This window comes from Panthera tigris, chromosome X (genome assembly GCF_018350195.1).
Source record: "Panthera tigris isolate Pti1 chromosome X, P.tigris_Pti1_mat1.1, whole genome shotgun sequence".
In the NCBI taxonomy this organism is placed as follows: domain Eukaryota; kingdom Metazoa; phylum Chordata; class Mammalia; order Carnivora; family Felidae; genus Panthera; species Panthera tigris.
In genome coordinates, this window is record NC_056677.1 from 71005010 (window position 1) to 71021595 (window position 16586).

General features: G+C 35.3%; 1 protein-coding gene across 3 annotated transcripts in view; it reads right to left on the reverse strand.

The window, feature by feature from the left end:
• Positions 1–16586, reverse strand: part of APOOL (apolipoprotein O like) — a 94604-nt gene that overhangs the window by 53648 nt on the left and 24370 nt on the right. For all 3 annotated transcript variants that reach the window (XM_042973722.1, XM_007093298.3, XM_042973721.1), the window contains exon 2: positions 7589–7693. In XM_042973722.1, coding sequence (XP_042829656.1) covers positions 7589–7693 — 105 coding nt within the window. The remainder of the gene's footprint in view (positions 1–7588; positions 7694–16586) is intronic.

The window sequence follows — 16586 nt, forward strand, 5'->3', positions numbered from 1 at the left end:
AACTAGAAAATATCCAAGGTCACTTTCAAAACTGAGATCTTAATGAATTTCTTAAACAAAGGTTTGCAAATATCAGGTATGCTCACATAAATTTGTTGAGAAAAAAATCAAACTGCTTATAATTACTAAACCCCTGTATATTGTTATTCATTAAGAAAAATTAGTAACTTTTTTCTTTTCCATTGAAGTTAGGATTTTAGATGCTTTATTTTTATTCCAACTTTTATTTAAATCTTAGTTACTTACATACAGTGTAATACTGGTTGCAGTAGAATTTAGTGATTTGTAACATACATATAACACATAGTGCTCTTCATAAAAAGTGCCCTCCTTAATACCCATCACCCATTTAGCCCATACCCCACCCACCTATCTCCATCAACCCTCAGTTGGTTCTCTATCATTAAGTCAAATGGTTTGTTTCCCTCCCTTTTCCCCCATGCTACATATTGATCTATTTTGTTTCCTAAATTCCACATATGAGTGACATCACATGCTATTTGTCTTTCTCTGATGGACTTATTACTGCTCAGCATAATACATTCTAGCTCCATCCATATACTTGCAAATAGCAAAATTTCATTCCTTTTGATGGCTAAGTAGTATTCCATCATATATATACAATTTCTTTATCCAGTCATCAGTCGATGGACACTTAGGCTTTCAATAGTTTGGCTATTGTTGATAATGTTATTAAAATCAGGGTGCATGTTGCCATGAATTAGTATTTTTGTATCTTTTGGATAAATACCTAGTAGTGCAATTTCTGGGTCATAGGGTAGGTTTTAACTTTTTGAGGAAATTCCATACTGTGGCTGAACCAATATGAATTCCTACCACAGTATAAGAGCGTTCCCCATTTGCCACAATCTTGCCAACATCTCGTTTCCCGTGTTGTTAATTTTAGCCATTGTGAAAGGTGTGAGGTGGTATCTTATTGTGGTTTTGACTGGTATTTCCCTGATGATGAATGATGACGATCTTTTCATATGACTGTTAGCCACCTGGAAGTCTTCTTTGGAGAAGTGTCTATTCATGTCTTTTGCACATTTCTTCACCGGATTGTTTTTTTTTGGGTGTTGAGTTTGATAAGTACTTTATAGATTTTGCATACTAACCCTTTACCTGATAGGTCATTTGCAAACATCTTCCCCCATTCCATGGGCTGCCTTTTAGTTTTGTTGATTGTTTACTTCACTGTGAAGAAGCTTTTTATCTTGACGAGATCCCAATAGTTCATGTCTACTTTTGTTTACCTTTTCTCCACTGACATGTTTAGTAAGATGCTCTGGCCAAGGTCAAAGAGGTGGCTGCCTGTGTTATCTCATCAGTTTGATGGTTTCCTGTCTCACATTTAGGTCTTTCATCCATTTAGAATTTATGTTTGTATATGGTGTAAGAAAGTGGTCATTTTCTGCGTGTCAATGCCCAGTTTTCCCAATACCATTTGTTGAAGAAACTGTCTTTTCCATCAGATATTCATTCCTGCTTTATCGAAGATTAGTTGACCATATAAATGTGGGTCCATTTCTGGGTTTTCCATTCTGTTCCATTGATCTACATATCTAGTTTTGTGCCACTACCATACTGTCTTGATGACTACAGCTCTGTAATTCAGCTTGATGTCTGAAATTGTGGTGTCTCCAGCTTTGCTTTTTTTTCAGGACTGCTTTGGTTATTGAGTCTTTTATGGTTCCACGAAAATTTTAAGATTGTTCTAGCTCTGAGAATAATTCTGGTGTATTTTGATAGGGGTTGCAGTAAATGTTTAAGTTGTTTTGGTTATTATAGACATTTTAACAATATTTATTCTTCTAATCCATGAGCATGGAAAGTATACCATTTCTGTGTGTCCTCTTCAATTTCCTTCATAACTATTCTATAGTTTTCAGAGTACAGATCTTTTACCACTTTGAGTATGTTTTTTCCTAGGTCTATTATTGTTTTTACTGTAACTGTAAATGGGGTTATTCCTTCATTTCTTTTTCTGCTGCTTCATTATTGGTAAATAGAAATGCACCATATTTCTGTATGTGGATTTCTTTTCCTGCAACTTTGCTAAATTCATGTGTTAGTGATGGCAATTTTTTGGAGTATTTCAGGTTTTCTACATAGAGTATCATATCATTTGCAAACAGTGAAAGTTTGACTTCTTCCTTGCTGATTTGGATGCAATTTCTTTTTGTTGTCTGATTGCTGAGGCTAAGAGTTCCAGTACTATATTAAATAATAATGAGTGGACATCCATGTCTTGTTCCTGACCTTAGAGGAAAAGCTGTTTTTCCCCATTGGGGATGATTTTAGCTGTGGGTCTTTCATATATAACTTTTATGATGATGAGGTAGGTTCAATCTATATCTACTTGGTTGAGGGTTTTTATCAAGAATGGATGCTGTATTTTGTCAAATGCTTTTTCTGCATCTATTGAATCATATGGTTCTTACCCTTTATTTTATTAATACAGTATATCACACTGTGTAGCCCAGGAATAAATCCCAGATGATCGTGGTGAATGATTCTTCTAATGTACTGTTGGGATTCAATTTGATAGTATCTTGTTGAGAAATGCTGCATCCATGTTCATCAGGGATATTAGCCTGTAAATCTCCTTTTCAGCAGGGACTTTGTCTCATTTTGGAATCAGGGTAATGCTGACCTGGATAGAATGAGTTTTGACATTTTCCTTCTATTTTTTGGAATAGTTTGACAAAAACAGGTATTAACTCTTCCGTAAATGTCTGGTAGAATTACCCAGGGAAGCCATCTGGCCCTGGGCTTTTGTCTGCTGGGAGATTTTTTATTATGGATTCAATTTCTTTCCTGGCTGTGGATCTGTTCAAATTTTCTATTTCTTCCAACTTCAGTTTTTGTAGTTTGTTATGTTTCTAGGAATTTATCCATTTCTTCAGGGCTGCCCACTTTGTTGGCATATAATTTTTCATAATATCCTCATAATTACTTGTACTTCTGTGGTGTTTATTGTGATCTCTCCTCTTTCCTTCCTGATTTTATTTGGGTCCTTTCTCTTGTCTTTTTCATAAGTCTGGCTAGAGGTTTATCAATTTTATTTATTCTTTCAAAGAAGCAGCTCTTGGTTTCATTGATTTGTTCTACTGTTTTTGTTTCTATACCATTTATTTGTGCTCTAATCTTTATTGTATCTCTTCTGTTGGCTTTAGGCTTTATTTGATGTACCTTTTCTGGCTCCTTTAGGTGTAATGTTAGATTTCATATGAGACTTTTCTTGTTTCTTAAGGTAGTCCTGTATTGCAATATACTTGCTTCTTAGGATTGCCTTTGCTGCATCCCAAATGTTTTGGACTGTTGTTTTTTTTCACTTGCTTCCATGTATCTTTATTTCATCTTCAATTTCCCAGTTAACCCATTCATTAATAGGATGTTATTTAATCTCTATGTATCTGTTGACTTTCCACATTTTTTTTGTGGTTGACTTCACGTTTCACAACATTGTGGTCTGAAAATATGCATGGTATTATTTCAATCTTTTTGTACTTTTTGTGGGCTGATTTGTGACCCAGTGTGTGATCTATTCTGGAGAACATCCCATGTGCACTTGAAAAGAATGTACGTTCTGCTGCTTTAAGATGAAATGTTATGAATATATATATTAAATCCATCTAGTCCAGTATGTCATTCAAAGGCATTCCTTCCTTGTTGATTTTCTGCTTAGATGTTCTGTCCATTGATGTATAGGGGTGCCAAAGTCCCCTACTATTACTGTATTATTGAGTTTCTTTATATTTGCTATTAATTTATTTATATACTTATGTGCTCCAATGTTGGGGACATTATATTTAGAACTGTTAGATCTTGTCAGATACTCCTTTTTATGATGATATAGTGTACTTCTTCATCTCTTGTTACACTCTTTAGTTTAAAATCTAGTTTGTCTGGGGGCACCTGGGTGGCTCAGTCGGCTAAGCATCCAATTTCTGCTCAGGTAATGATCTCACGGTTCGTGGGTTCGAGCCATGTGTCATGCTCAGTGCTGACAGCTCAGAGCCTGGAGCCTGCTTCAGATTCTGTGTATCCCTCTCTCTGCCCCTTCCCCACTCATACTCTCTCAAAAATAAATGGACATTTTAAAAAATAATAAAAAAATAAAATAAAATAAAATCTAGTTTGTCTAAGTATTGGTACCATGCTTTGTTTTGATGTCCAATTGTGTGATAAATATTTCTCCATCCCCTCACTGTTAATCTGTAGGTGTTTTTAGGTCTAAAATGAGTCTCTTGTAGGAAGCATATACATGGGTTGTGTTTTTGGTTTTTAAGACTTTTTTTTAATATTCATTTATTTTTGAGAGAGAAAGTGTGGGAGAAGGGCAGGGAGAGGGGCAGAGAGAATCCCAAGCAGGCTCCATGCTGTCATCAAAAAGCCAAACACAGGGCTCGAACTCAAAACCATGACATCATGACCTGAGCTGAAATCAAGAGTCAAACGCTTAACCTACCGAGTCACCCAGGCACCCCTGCGTTTTTTTTTTTTATATCTGTTCTGATACTCTATGTGTTTTGATAAGAGCATTTAGTCCATTTATACTCAGAGTAATTATTGATAGATATGAATTTAGTGCCATTGTGTTACCTGAAATTGGTGTTTTTGACGATGTTCTCTGTTCTTTTGTAGTGGTTGCTGCTTTTGGTTTTTTATCCCCCCACCAAAAGAGCCCCTTTAATATTTCTTATAGGACTTTTTTAGTGGTCACAAATTCCTTTTGTTTTTGTCTGGGAAACTCTATCTCTGCTTCTATTCTGAATGGCAGCCTGCCGGATAAAGTATTTTTGGCTGCATATTTTTCCCATTCAGCACACTGAATATATCATACTACTCCCTTCTGGCCTGCCAAGTTTCTCTACAAAGATATGTTGGGAACCTGATGTCTTTCTTTGTAGGTTAAGGACTTTTTCCCCTTGCTACTTTCAGGATTCTTTCCTTTCCTTATCTATGCATTTTGTGAATTTGACTATGATATATCTCGGTGATAGTCAGCTTTGTTGAATTAATCAGAGTTCTCTGTGTATCTTGGATTTTGATGCCTATTTACTTCCTCAGATTAGGGATGTTTTCAGCCAAAATTTGCTCAAATAAAGCTTCTGCCCCTTTCTCTTTTTCTTCTTCTGAGATGCCTATGATACAAATATTATTATGCTTTAAGGAGGTATTGAGTTCTATATATATTTGTAAGCCAATACCTTTCTTTCCCTCTTTATTTTGGCTTCAGTTTCTTCCCATAATTTTATCTTCTATATCACTTATTGGTTCCTCTGCTTCATCCATCCTCAATGTCTGCATATATTTGGCTTTGCATCTTGGTTACAGCATTTTTTTATTTCAGCCTGAGTAGTTTTTAGTTCTTTTATCTCTGCAGTAAGGAATTCACTAGTGTCTTCTCTTATTTTTTCAATCCCAGCTAGTGTCCTTATGATTATTGTTTTAAAGTTTGGTTCAGACATCTTACTTGTATCTATATTGATTAAATACCTGGCTGTGACTTCCTGTTCTTTCTCTTGGGGTGAATTCCTCCATCTTGTCATTTTTGTCTGGATCACTGCTTTTTTGTATGATTGTTAAAAAAGCCTATTATAGGGACACCTGAGTGGCTCAGTTGGTTAAACATCCGACTTCAGCTCAGGTCATGGTCTCATGGTTCTTGTATTCGAGCCCCATCATTGGGCTCTGAGCTGACAGCTCAGAGCCTGGAGACTGCTTTGGGTTCCATGCCTCCCTCTCTCTCTGCCCCTCCCCCACTCGTGCTCTGTCTACATCTCTCAAAAATAAATTAAAACGTTAAAAATTTTTTAAAAAAAGAAGCTACGTCCTAGGTGTGTTTTGGTCTGCTTGTTAAAAGAAGCTAGATCCAAAAAAGGTAAAATAATAAAATTAAATTAAAATTTTTTTTAAATAAATTAAATAAATTATTCTGTATCCCATACAAAAAGATTAATAAAAGCAAAGGAAGTTAGATCCTATTTCCCCTAGGGCTTAAGCTTTGTAGCACTTTATGATCACTAGAGTTGGTACACACAAGGGGTTTGTGCTGGTTGTCTGGGGATGGGGATGGGGCCCAGATTCTCAGGCAGACTTGTCCTAGGAGAGATTTACCTGCACTTTTTCCTTACCTCTGAGGAAGCCCTCAGAGAAGAGGAAATGATCACCACTCCTGTATCCCAGGCTTCTCTCAGATCACTGCCTTCACCCTGCCTGCATCTGAGCTGTCTGCCTGCAAGCTGGCACAGCACTCCTGTGTTTTATCTCAGGCATGCAGCTGGTTTTCAAAACTCCAAATCCAAGAGATCCTAGTGACACAGACCTGTGCAGATCCTCTGGGGGAGGGTCTCACTGCACTGTGGCAGGACATCAGCTTGTCCCAGAAAACAGTCACATGACTGCATAGCAGCTCTGAGTTTATAGTAAAGAGAAGCAAGAAGCCCACACAAAGGCTTGCCACACTCACCTGGCATCCCTGTTTCTATGTTAGTGAACAGGGACACTCAATGGTGCCTGCCATGGCTTTTGTCCCTGGAGAGGCCATGCCACCTCTCCCAAATGCACTACAATAAAGGCAAGTGCTTCTCCTTGTGCAACCCTGGGGATCCTCAGGCCACCCTTCCTGCTCCTGGTTTTTTGCCCTCCTTCCCCACCAGAGCACTGCTAAGCCCACCAGAGGACACTGGCAATGGGACAGACCTCCAAGACTTCAGACTCTGCACTCCATTGCTTACAAAAACTTATGGTATTTAGCCTCTCTCCTTTTCCAAGTCAGTGGGTTTTGGCAAGAGGTTTTTGTCATGCAATCATTTGTGCGTGTTTTCACTCTTTCTCTCTCTGTCGCTCTCTCTCTTCACATTCTCCCTCATTCTCACTCCTCTGTCATGATCAGGGCTCCCTCCCCTCCTCAATGCCCACAGCTCTTTTATCCTCCAAATCAACTCTCTGCAATTCCTACCTTCCATAATGTGGCAGTTTTTCTTATCTCTAGTTGTGCAGTTTGTTCGCTCAGGCCTCCGATCTATTTCTTGGGTGATTAGAATGATTTGATATTTATCTAGCTGTTTTCAAGGGACAAGGCAAGCCTGGGTCACCCTACTCCTCCACTATCTGAATCTCCTCCTAGATGTTTGATTTAAATATAATAAATACAGTATTTATTTTGATACACCCTATAACTATTTCTTTCAACTTCCTTTTTATATTTTTTAATGTATATTTATTTTTGAGAGAGAAAGAGAGAAAGAGAGAGAGAGAGAGAGAGAGAGAGAGAGACAGCAGGCAAGGGGAAGAGAGAGAGGGAGACACAGAATCTAAAGCAGGCTCCAGACTCCAAGCTGTCAGCACAGAGCCCGATGTGGGGCTTGAACTCATGAACTGCGAAATCATGACCTGAGCCAAAGTCAGATGCTTAACTGACTAAGCCACCTAGGTGCCCCTCTTTCAACTTCTAAAACGTGCTTAACATTTTCATTAAAGATATATTTTTGATGAATGGATATAACTCAAAAAAAACACTCATGGCTTTTGCATATTTATGTTATACAAAATTCACAAACTTTTGTAGGCAAATTACCTGCTCTGGTTTTACTAGATGCTTTTTCAATTCTTCTTCTTTGGCTGCATGTACACTTATAGATGCACACATCAGACCTGCAGGTATGGTTATCAGTTTTCCCATCTGAGAAAGATATATCAAAAACATATTTTTAATTGAAAACCTCATTTTCCATTTCCTGATAAATTTGGTATCCTAGAACAAAATGGGTTTCATTTGAAGTAGTAAAAACTCAAGCACTCCAAATTGCTTCATACATTTTTAGAATATAATTCCTAAAATTCTCTTACCATACTAGATGGTAAAATATTATTTTTATTAATTTTTAAACTGTGTACTTCATGTAGAATATATCAATAAAATAATTATTAATAAGTGAATACAAAATTTGAGTGATGAAGTAGAAAAGATCATGGTATTCATTCAGTCTACAAATAAGTGTCAGACCATGCTCAGGAAATACTATCAGACCACACCCTCCATGCTTAGGATATTATCAGTAAAAAAAAAAAAAACAAAGATTCTTGCTCTTATGGAGCTGACATTCTAGTGGAGCACAAACAGGCAATAAACACAATAAATAAATGATATATTACAAAATGATAAATTCTATGGAGAAAGTAAAAGACTAGGGTGATAAGGAGTACTAGGTGATTCAAGCTGTATCTTGAAATACAACTTATATTATTTATAAAAGTAATTTCTTACCATTACAAATCCTTTTTCTTAACTTCTCAACACATTGCTCTTTCTCTGTCTCGTGCTTAATCTAAAGCCAAAAGTGACCTCTGTTTCAGATATAGCTTGATTTGAAATAAGAATGCAGGAAAATCACTGGCTCTTAGAACAAAGTGCTCCAGTGTTCATTCAGGCACCAAAATAATTCCTAAAGATTATGTGTTCAAGGCCAAATGAAAAGCTTTCCAGGGAACAAATACTGTTAAAGTTTTACATAGGAAAGGAGGTTTGATGAAATTGACAAAGGACATCCAGAGGAAAGAGGTCTCTTTTGATTACACACAAGTGAAACTGTACAAGAACTGGAACAAATACTAGCCAAAGAATTTTACGTGTTCTCTGATAACAGTGATAGTGTCTAAACTTCATTTCTAACACAGTTTTCAATATTTTCTGAGCAGAATAAGGGAAGCTACTGAAACTAGTTAGGCAACTTCTTGTTTGAGCCAGGCATAACTCTGATTTAGATTGAGACTCCAGAAACACAGGGTAAAATGAAGACTCAAAACTGATAAAGATTTGTTCACTGTTATTTTCCCTTCAAGCTTCCCTTTGGTACACATGCCAGCATCACAGAATAATTTATTTAGGCCTGCCTTCCCAAACGACATTACTTTTGATTTTTTACACTTGGTATCCACTAATGAAATAAGATTTCTACATCATATCTGTGTCATTTTTCAGCAAAAAAAAATATTAAAGCTGATGTAATCAATGATACTCTCTCCCATGCACCTGAGAAATCTTGTTAATATATCTGAAGTGATTAAAGAATGTCAATTCTTACACTTAAAAACTATTTTAAAACACCTGGTTAGACCTTATTCCTTAGATACAAAAAAACCCACCACTTTTGAAGTAAGTTAATACCTAAATATTTTTCAATACCCAAATCTTCTCAGAGTGTATTTATCTTACTTTGCATAATACAGTAACATAGAACTATTTTATATAAACTATAAAATATGTTCATATTGTTTGATACTTATGATCTAGTGCTCCAGAGTCTAGATTAACTAAACTAGTGGCCTAAAAAGTTAATATATCTTGAAAAATGCCTACATAAATTTGCATTTACTACATTTTCTACTCAGTAGGGTAGGGTCAATCCACCTTTTATTTATGAGGCAGTGTGGTAAAATGGAAAAAACATGAGCTTAGGAGTTACACAGGCCTGGTTTTGAATTCCAGCTGTGGATCTGTCTAAATCTGGACAAGTTACTTAAGCTCTTAGAGTTATGCTGCACAATATGCTAACTATTAGCTACTTGTGATTATTTAAATTAAAATAAAGTAAGTAAAATGTTAAATTTATTTCCTTAGTCATATTAGCCCCATTTCACATGCTCAACAGTGTACTGTACAGCACAGATACACAGTAATTCCATCATCGAAGAAATTCCTACTGGACAGTACTATGCTCATGTCCCAGGTTATATATCTGAAAAACATGGGAATGCCTTTCTTTTTATGGTAATCATAAACATTATATGTATAATGTAAAACTGGTTTGTCTTTGGTAAATGGGCAATTAATTTTTGCTCCTCAATCTTTCCTCCCTGGACGAAGATGTTAAGTGGCTGTGCTTACACTTCATTTTTCTTCTTCCATGTATTTGATGTTTATCAGGCTCTGGTTGAGAAACATAATAACAATAAAATATAGCATATTTGTTGTCTCTAAACAAAAAAGGCCAAGATTTTGGTCCAAAGAAAATAGCACATTGGCATATTCAGGCTTTTCAAAAACAGGTTATACTGATGAAGAAGGGATCCCTACCCAAAGAGAGGCAGCTGACTGCATACCACAGTGAAAAATTTAGAATAGGAATTGGCAAACTACCGCTCTTGGCTAAATCTGGCCTGGTCTCTGAACTAAATTTTTTTATTAATATTTAAAGGTTTATGAAAATAAAAATAAACAAAAAACAAAGAAGGATATGTGGCCTTATGTTCTGTACAGTCTAAAAACTTACTAATCCTTTATAGAAAAAAAAGTCAATTCCTGATTTAGAAAATTAAACAAGATATTCAAAAAGTATTAGAGTTTGAGGGTAGTATGCAAACATACAAGCTAATAAAGCTGTTAAAGAGCATTAAAATTGAACAAAGCCAATCGTACTTTTCACAAGGTTAAGACTTTGCATTAAAATTATTTGTAACTTCAAAATAATGATTTGTCAATTCAAAATTATAAATGACTTGTTTAAAATTAATGAGAGATAAAAACTGGCTTCCTCCAGAAGTTAACAGGTTTTAGGAAAAAATTCTATTGTAAAAGAGATTTACAAAAACCAAGACTGAAGATGAGCATCAGGATAACTCCCATATAAGACACAAACCTTCCAAACACTTCTGTAATCAAACTATAGTTGATTGTCATTATTTGCAGTAGTTGCATTTCACAAAGTAGCTGTGAACATTTATTTAAGGAATACTGAAACACTGCTCCTAGGGAAAATAAACACTTAATTTCTTGCAAGCCTCTGGTTATGATTTCATCAGCTGACCAATATGTAACCTTGATTTATATGTGTTTCCATTTAAATGTTTATTTATTTTTGAGAGAGACAGAGACAGAATGCGAGTGGGTTGGGGCAGAGAGAGAGGGAGGCACAGAATCCAAAGCAGGCTCCAGGCTCCAAGCTGCCAGCACAGAGCCTGATGCTGGGCTTGAACTCATGAGCTGTGAGATCATGACCTGAGCTGAAGTCGGACACTCAACCGACTGAGCCACCCAGGTGCCCTGATATACATGTTTCCATTTAAAAACACCTTCGTTCTAAAAAAGGATTTAAAAAAATAAAAACACCTTATTTAATACACATTGTTAACTCATTAACATTAAACTTATGGCCAACAGCACTATAACTCATTCTTAAACAAAGTATATTGAACACACATATTTTCTCTATAAGGAATATCATATTTCTTGCACTTAAAAACACAAGATAAACTTGTGCACTATGCATGAGAACTATTTTAAATACTAGCATCACCAAAAAATGTGAAAAAAATGTAAGACCAATTGGATCACAGAAGGGACACCAACCAGGTCACAATATGACAGCTGAAATAATATGGTAAAATAGTGCCTTATCCAACTTCACTTGGAACATAAACATAGGGGTTTCCTCTTCTTTACTAATAGAATTAAAATTTAAAGCTCTCTTCTATAAGAAATTGTGTTACCTATTTTGTAATAAACAGCATTAATTATAGTCTAACATAAAAACAGTCCCTAATTATTAGTTCTGCTTTAGAAATGTATCACCATGTAGCAAAGAACTTTTTTTTTTACTAAAGAGTCCTGTGAAAAGTATAAAATTTTTTCAACTTAAAAATGTAAAGTTAAAAAGGTAAGCCTTAAAAATTAAAAGGAAAATGAAATAAACCATGTAGAGACAATGAGCACAGAGAAGAACAATTCATAGTGTACCTGCAACCATGCAATTAATTGTTCATTCCTTTTTTTTAATGTTTGTTTACCTTTGGGACAGAGAGAGACAAGAATGTGAGCAGGGGAGGGGCAGAGAGACAGGGAGACACAGAATCTGAAGCAGGCTGCAGGCTCCAAGAGGTCAGCATAGAGCCCTACATGGGGCTCGAACTCATGAGCCATGAGATCATGACCCGAAGTTGTCTACTCAACCAACTGAGCCACCCAGGCACCCCTGATTGTCCATTCCTAATGGGCAATATACCCAAAGGACAGAGAGAACAGCAAAAAATACAAATGTAAAAACAACAAAAAATTTAAAACTTCTTAGCAATGTGTTTCATAATATGTTTCTAATCGTTATTGTTGGTAGTAGTGATGTCATTTTATTATGAAACTGCTAGGTGTGTTTTGTAGAATAACACAATTAGAGTATTCTGGTATTTGAAAGACTGAGATTTTTAGTAGGGGATAAAGATTAATGAAGTTAAAGCAAAATCTTCCAGCTCTCAATTTAAATATGAATTATCAGTTAGCTGCCCTATACTACCTTGATACATAAGATAAAGACAGTGAAACAGACACCATAGGAATTCATTTAAAAAATTTCAAGAATTCAGAAACTCTATAGGGCAAATGACATAACCTGATTTCAACAAACAAACAAAGCAAAATGGAGTGAAAGACTTGAGAAACTTAAAAATAATAAATTCCAATATGCGGATACTATTTGGAATGAGAATTAAAAAATGAACTTCAAAAACTTATGACAAATTCAGGGATTTTTAATGTACTCTTTTTTGTAATGTTTATTTATTTTTGAGAGAGAGTGCACAAGTGAGGGAAGGACACAGGGAGAGGGAGACAGAGGATCTGAAGTGGGCTCTGCACTGACAGAGAGCCCAATGCAGGGCTTGAACTCACAAACTGCAAGATCATGACTTGAGCTGAAGTCAGATGCTTAACTTGGCTGAGCCACTTCGACACCCCTTAAATGTACTCTTTAATAACCATTGCCAAGTTCACCCATTGCCCATCCACCTCCCATCTGGTAACCACCAGTTTGTTCTTAGTTAATGGTCTGTTTCTGGGTCTATTTTTCCTTCATTCATTTGTTTTATTTCTTAAATTCCACATATGAGTAACATCAAATGGTACTTGTCTTTCTTTCTCTGACTGACTTATCTCGCTTAGCATTATACACTTTAGCTCTGTTCATGTTCTTGCAAATGGCAAGGTTCCATTCTTTTCCATGGCTGAACAATATTCCACTGTGTGTGTATGTGTGTAAATATATGTTTACATTGTATATATATATATGTGTATATAAACATATATATAACATTTACATGTATGCATTTATATATAGACATATTTTCTTTATCCATTCATCTACTGATGGACATGGGCTGTTTCCATAGTTTGCGTATTGTAATAATGCTGCAAATAAACAGAGAAGTGCATGTAACCCCTTGAATTAGTGTTTTTGTATTTTTTGTGTGAATACCCAGTAATGCAATTACTGGATCATAGGGTTACTTCTATTTTTAATGAGCTGAAAAATGAAAAACATCCATACCATTTTGCACAGTGGCTGCACCAGTTTGAATTCCCACAAAGAGTGCAAGAGGGTTCCTTTATCTCCACACCCTCACTAACCTTTCTTATGTCTTGGATTTTACCCCTCTGACAAGTGTGAGGTGATAACTCATTGTAGTTTTCATTCAGGTTTCTCTGAACATCAGTGATAATGAACATCTTTTATGTGTCTGTGGGCCATCTGTATGTCTTCTTTGGAAAAATGTCTATGAATGTCTTCTGCCCATTTTAATTGGATTTTTTGTTTTTAGGGTGTTGAGCTCTTTATGTATTTTGGATACTCTTTATCCAATATGTCATTTGCAAATATCTTCTATTCCATAAGCTGCCTTTCAGTTTTGATGTTTCCTTCACTATGCAAAAGATTTTTATTTTGATGAAGTCACAAAAGTTTATTTTTGCTTTTGTTTCCCTTGCCTCAAGAGACAAACCTAGAAAGAAGTTGCTCTAGCCGATGTCAAAGCCTGTGTTCTCTTCTAGGATTTTTATAGTTTCAGATCTTACATTTAGGTTGTTAATCCATTTTTAATTTGTTTTTGTGTGTGATATAAGAAAGTGGTCCAACACTTGTGCGTGTTGTCATCCAGTTTTCCCAACACATTTGTTGAAAAGAATGTCTTTCTCCAATTGGATATTCCTTCCTGCTTTGTCAAAGATTAATTAACCATGTATTTGTGGGTTCATTTCTGGATTTCCTTTCTATTCCATTGTCTGTGTCTATTTTTATGCCACTACCATACTATTTTGACCATTAAAACACTGTAATATATCCTGAAGACTACAAGTGTGATGCTTCCAACTTTGCTTCTCTTTTTCAAGACTGCTTTGGCTATTCAGTGTCTTTTCTGAGTTCAAACAAATTTTAGGATTATTTGTTCTAGGTTTGTGAAAAATGCTGGTGGTAGTTTGATAGGGATTGCATTAAATGTACAGATTGCTTTGGCTAGTATAGACATTTTAACAATATTTGTTCTTTCAGTCCATGAGCATGGAATGTCTTCCCATTTCTCCGTGTCCTTCAATTTCTTTCTTCAGTGTTTCATAGTTTCAGAGAATAGGTCTTTCACCTCTTTAATTAAATTTATTCTAAAGTATCTTATTGTTTTTGATTCAATTGTAAATGGGATTCATTCCTTGATATCTCTTTCTGCTACTTCATTATTGATGTATAGAAATGGAACAGATTTCTATACTTTGATTTTATATCTTGCAAACTTAATGGATTCATCAGATTTAGCAGATTTTTGGTGGAGTCTATCAGGTTATTTGTATAATAACACTATGTCATCTGCAAATAGTAAAGCTTTTACTTCTTCCTTGCTGATCTGAATGCCTTTTATTTCTTTTTGCTGTCTGATTGCTATGACTAGCACTCCCAGTACTATATTCAATAACAGCGGTGAGAGTATACATTGCTGTTTTGTTCTTGATCTTTGGGGAAATGCTCTCAGTATTCTCCCCATTGAGAATGATATTAGCTGTGGGTTTTTAGTACATGGCCTTTATTATGTTGAGGTATATTCCTGTAAACCTACTTTGTTTACGGTTTTTATTATGAATGGATGTACTTCGTCAAATGATTTTTCTGCATCTATTGAAATGATCACGTGGTTCTTATCCTTTATTAATATGGTGTATCACACTGATTGATTTGCAAACATTAAATCACCCTTGCAATCCAAGAATAAATCCCACTTTATTGTGCTGAATGATTTTTTTAATGCAGATAGGAATCAATTGCTAGTACTTTGTTGAGGATTTTTAATCCATGTTTGTCAGAGATACTGACCTGCAGTTGTCTTTTTCAGTGGTGTATTTATCTGATTTTCTTATCAGGGAAATGCTGTCCTCATAGAATGAATTTGTAATTTTTCCTTTTTTCTATTTTTTGGAATATATTGAAAATAAGTATTAACTCTTCTTTACATGTTTGGTAGAATTTACCTGTGAAGCCATCTGCTCCTGGACTACTGTTTGTTGGGAGATTCTTCATTACTAATTCAATTTCTTGCTGGTGCTGTGTCTGCTCAAATTTTCTATTTGTTCTGTTTCAATTTTGGTAGTTGATATGCTTCTAGAAATTTATCCATTTCTTCTAGGTTGTCCAATTTTTTTGCCATATAGTTTTTCATAGTATTCTCTTATTATTTGTATTTCTGTGTTGTTGGTTGTTATTTCTCCACTTTCATTCATGGTTTTATTTATCTGGATCCTTTACCTTTACTTTTTGATAAACCTGGCTAGGGGGTTATCAATTTAATTAATTTTTTCAAAGAACGGGTTCCTGGTTTCATTGACTTGTTCTATTGTTTTCTCAGTTTCTGTATCATTTATTTCTGCTCTAATCTTTATTATTTCCCTCCTTCTACTGGCCTTAGGCTTTATTTGTTGTTCTTCTACAAGTTCCTTTAGGTGTAGGTAAGGTTGTTTACCTGAGATTGTTCCTGTTTCTTTACATTGGCCTATATTACTGATACTTCCCTTAGCACCACTTGTTGCTGCATCCTAAACATTTTGGTAGTTGTGTTTTCATTTTCATTTGTTCCCATATTTTTTTTTCTTCTTTTATTTCCTGGTTGACTCATTCATTCTTTAGTAGTATGTTATTTAACCTCCAAATATTTGTGTTCTTTCCAAGTTATTTCTTGTTGTTGACTTCTAGTTTCATAACATTGTGGTCAAAAAAGGTACATGGCATGATTTCAATCTTCCTGTATTTGTTGAGTCCATTTTTGTGACATAATATGTGGTATATTCTGGAAAATGTTCCATATGCACTAGAAAAGAATGTGCATTCCACTATCTTAAGATGGAAGTTCTGAATATGTCTGTCTAGTCCATCTGGTCCAGTACGATACTCAAAGCCATAGTTTCCTTGTTGATTTTCTATTTGTAGGACCTGTCCATTGTTGTAAGTGGGGTGTTAAAGTCCCACATTATCTGTTATTATATTACTATCAATTAGTTCCTTACCTTTTGTTATTAATCACTGTATGTATTTAAGCGCTCCCATCTTGGATGCATACGTATTTACAATTGTTCTATATTCCTGTTGGACTGTCGCCATTATTATTATAGAGAGCCATTATTGTGTCTTGTTATAATCTTTGCTTAAAGTCGAGTTTGTCCTATATAAATATTACAATTGTGGCTTTCTTTTGACGTCCATTTGCATGATAAATATTTCTTCATCCCCCGACTTTCAATCTGAAAGTAGCTTTAGGTCTATAATGAGTCTCTT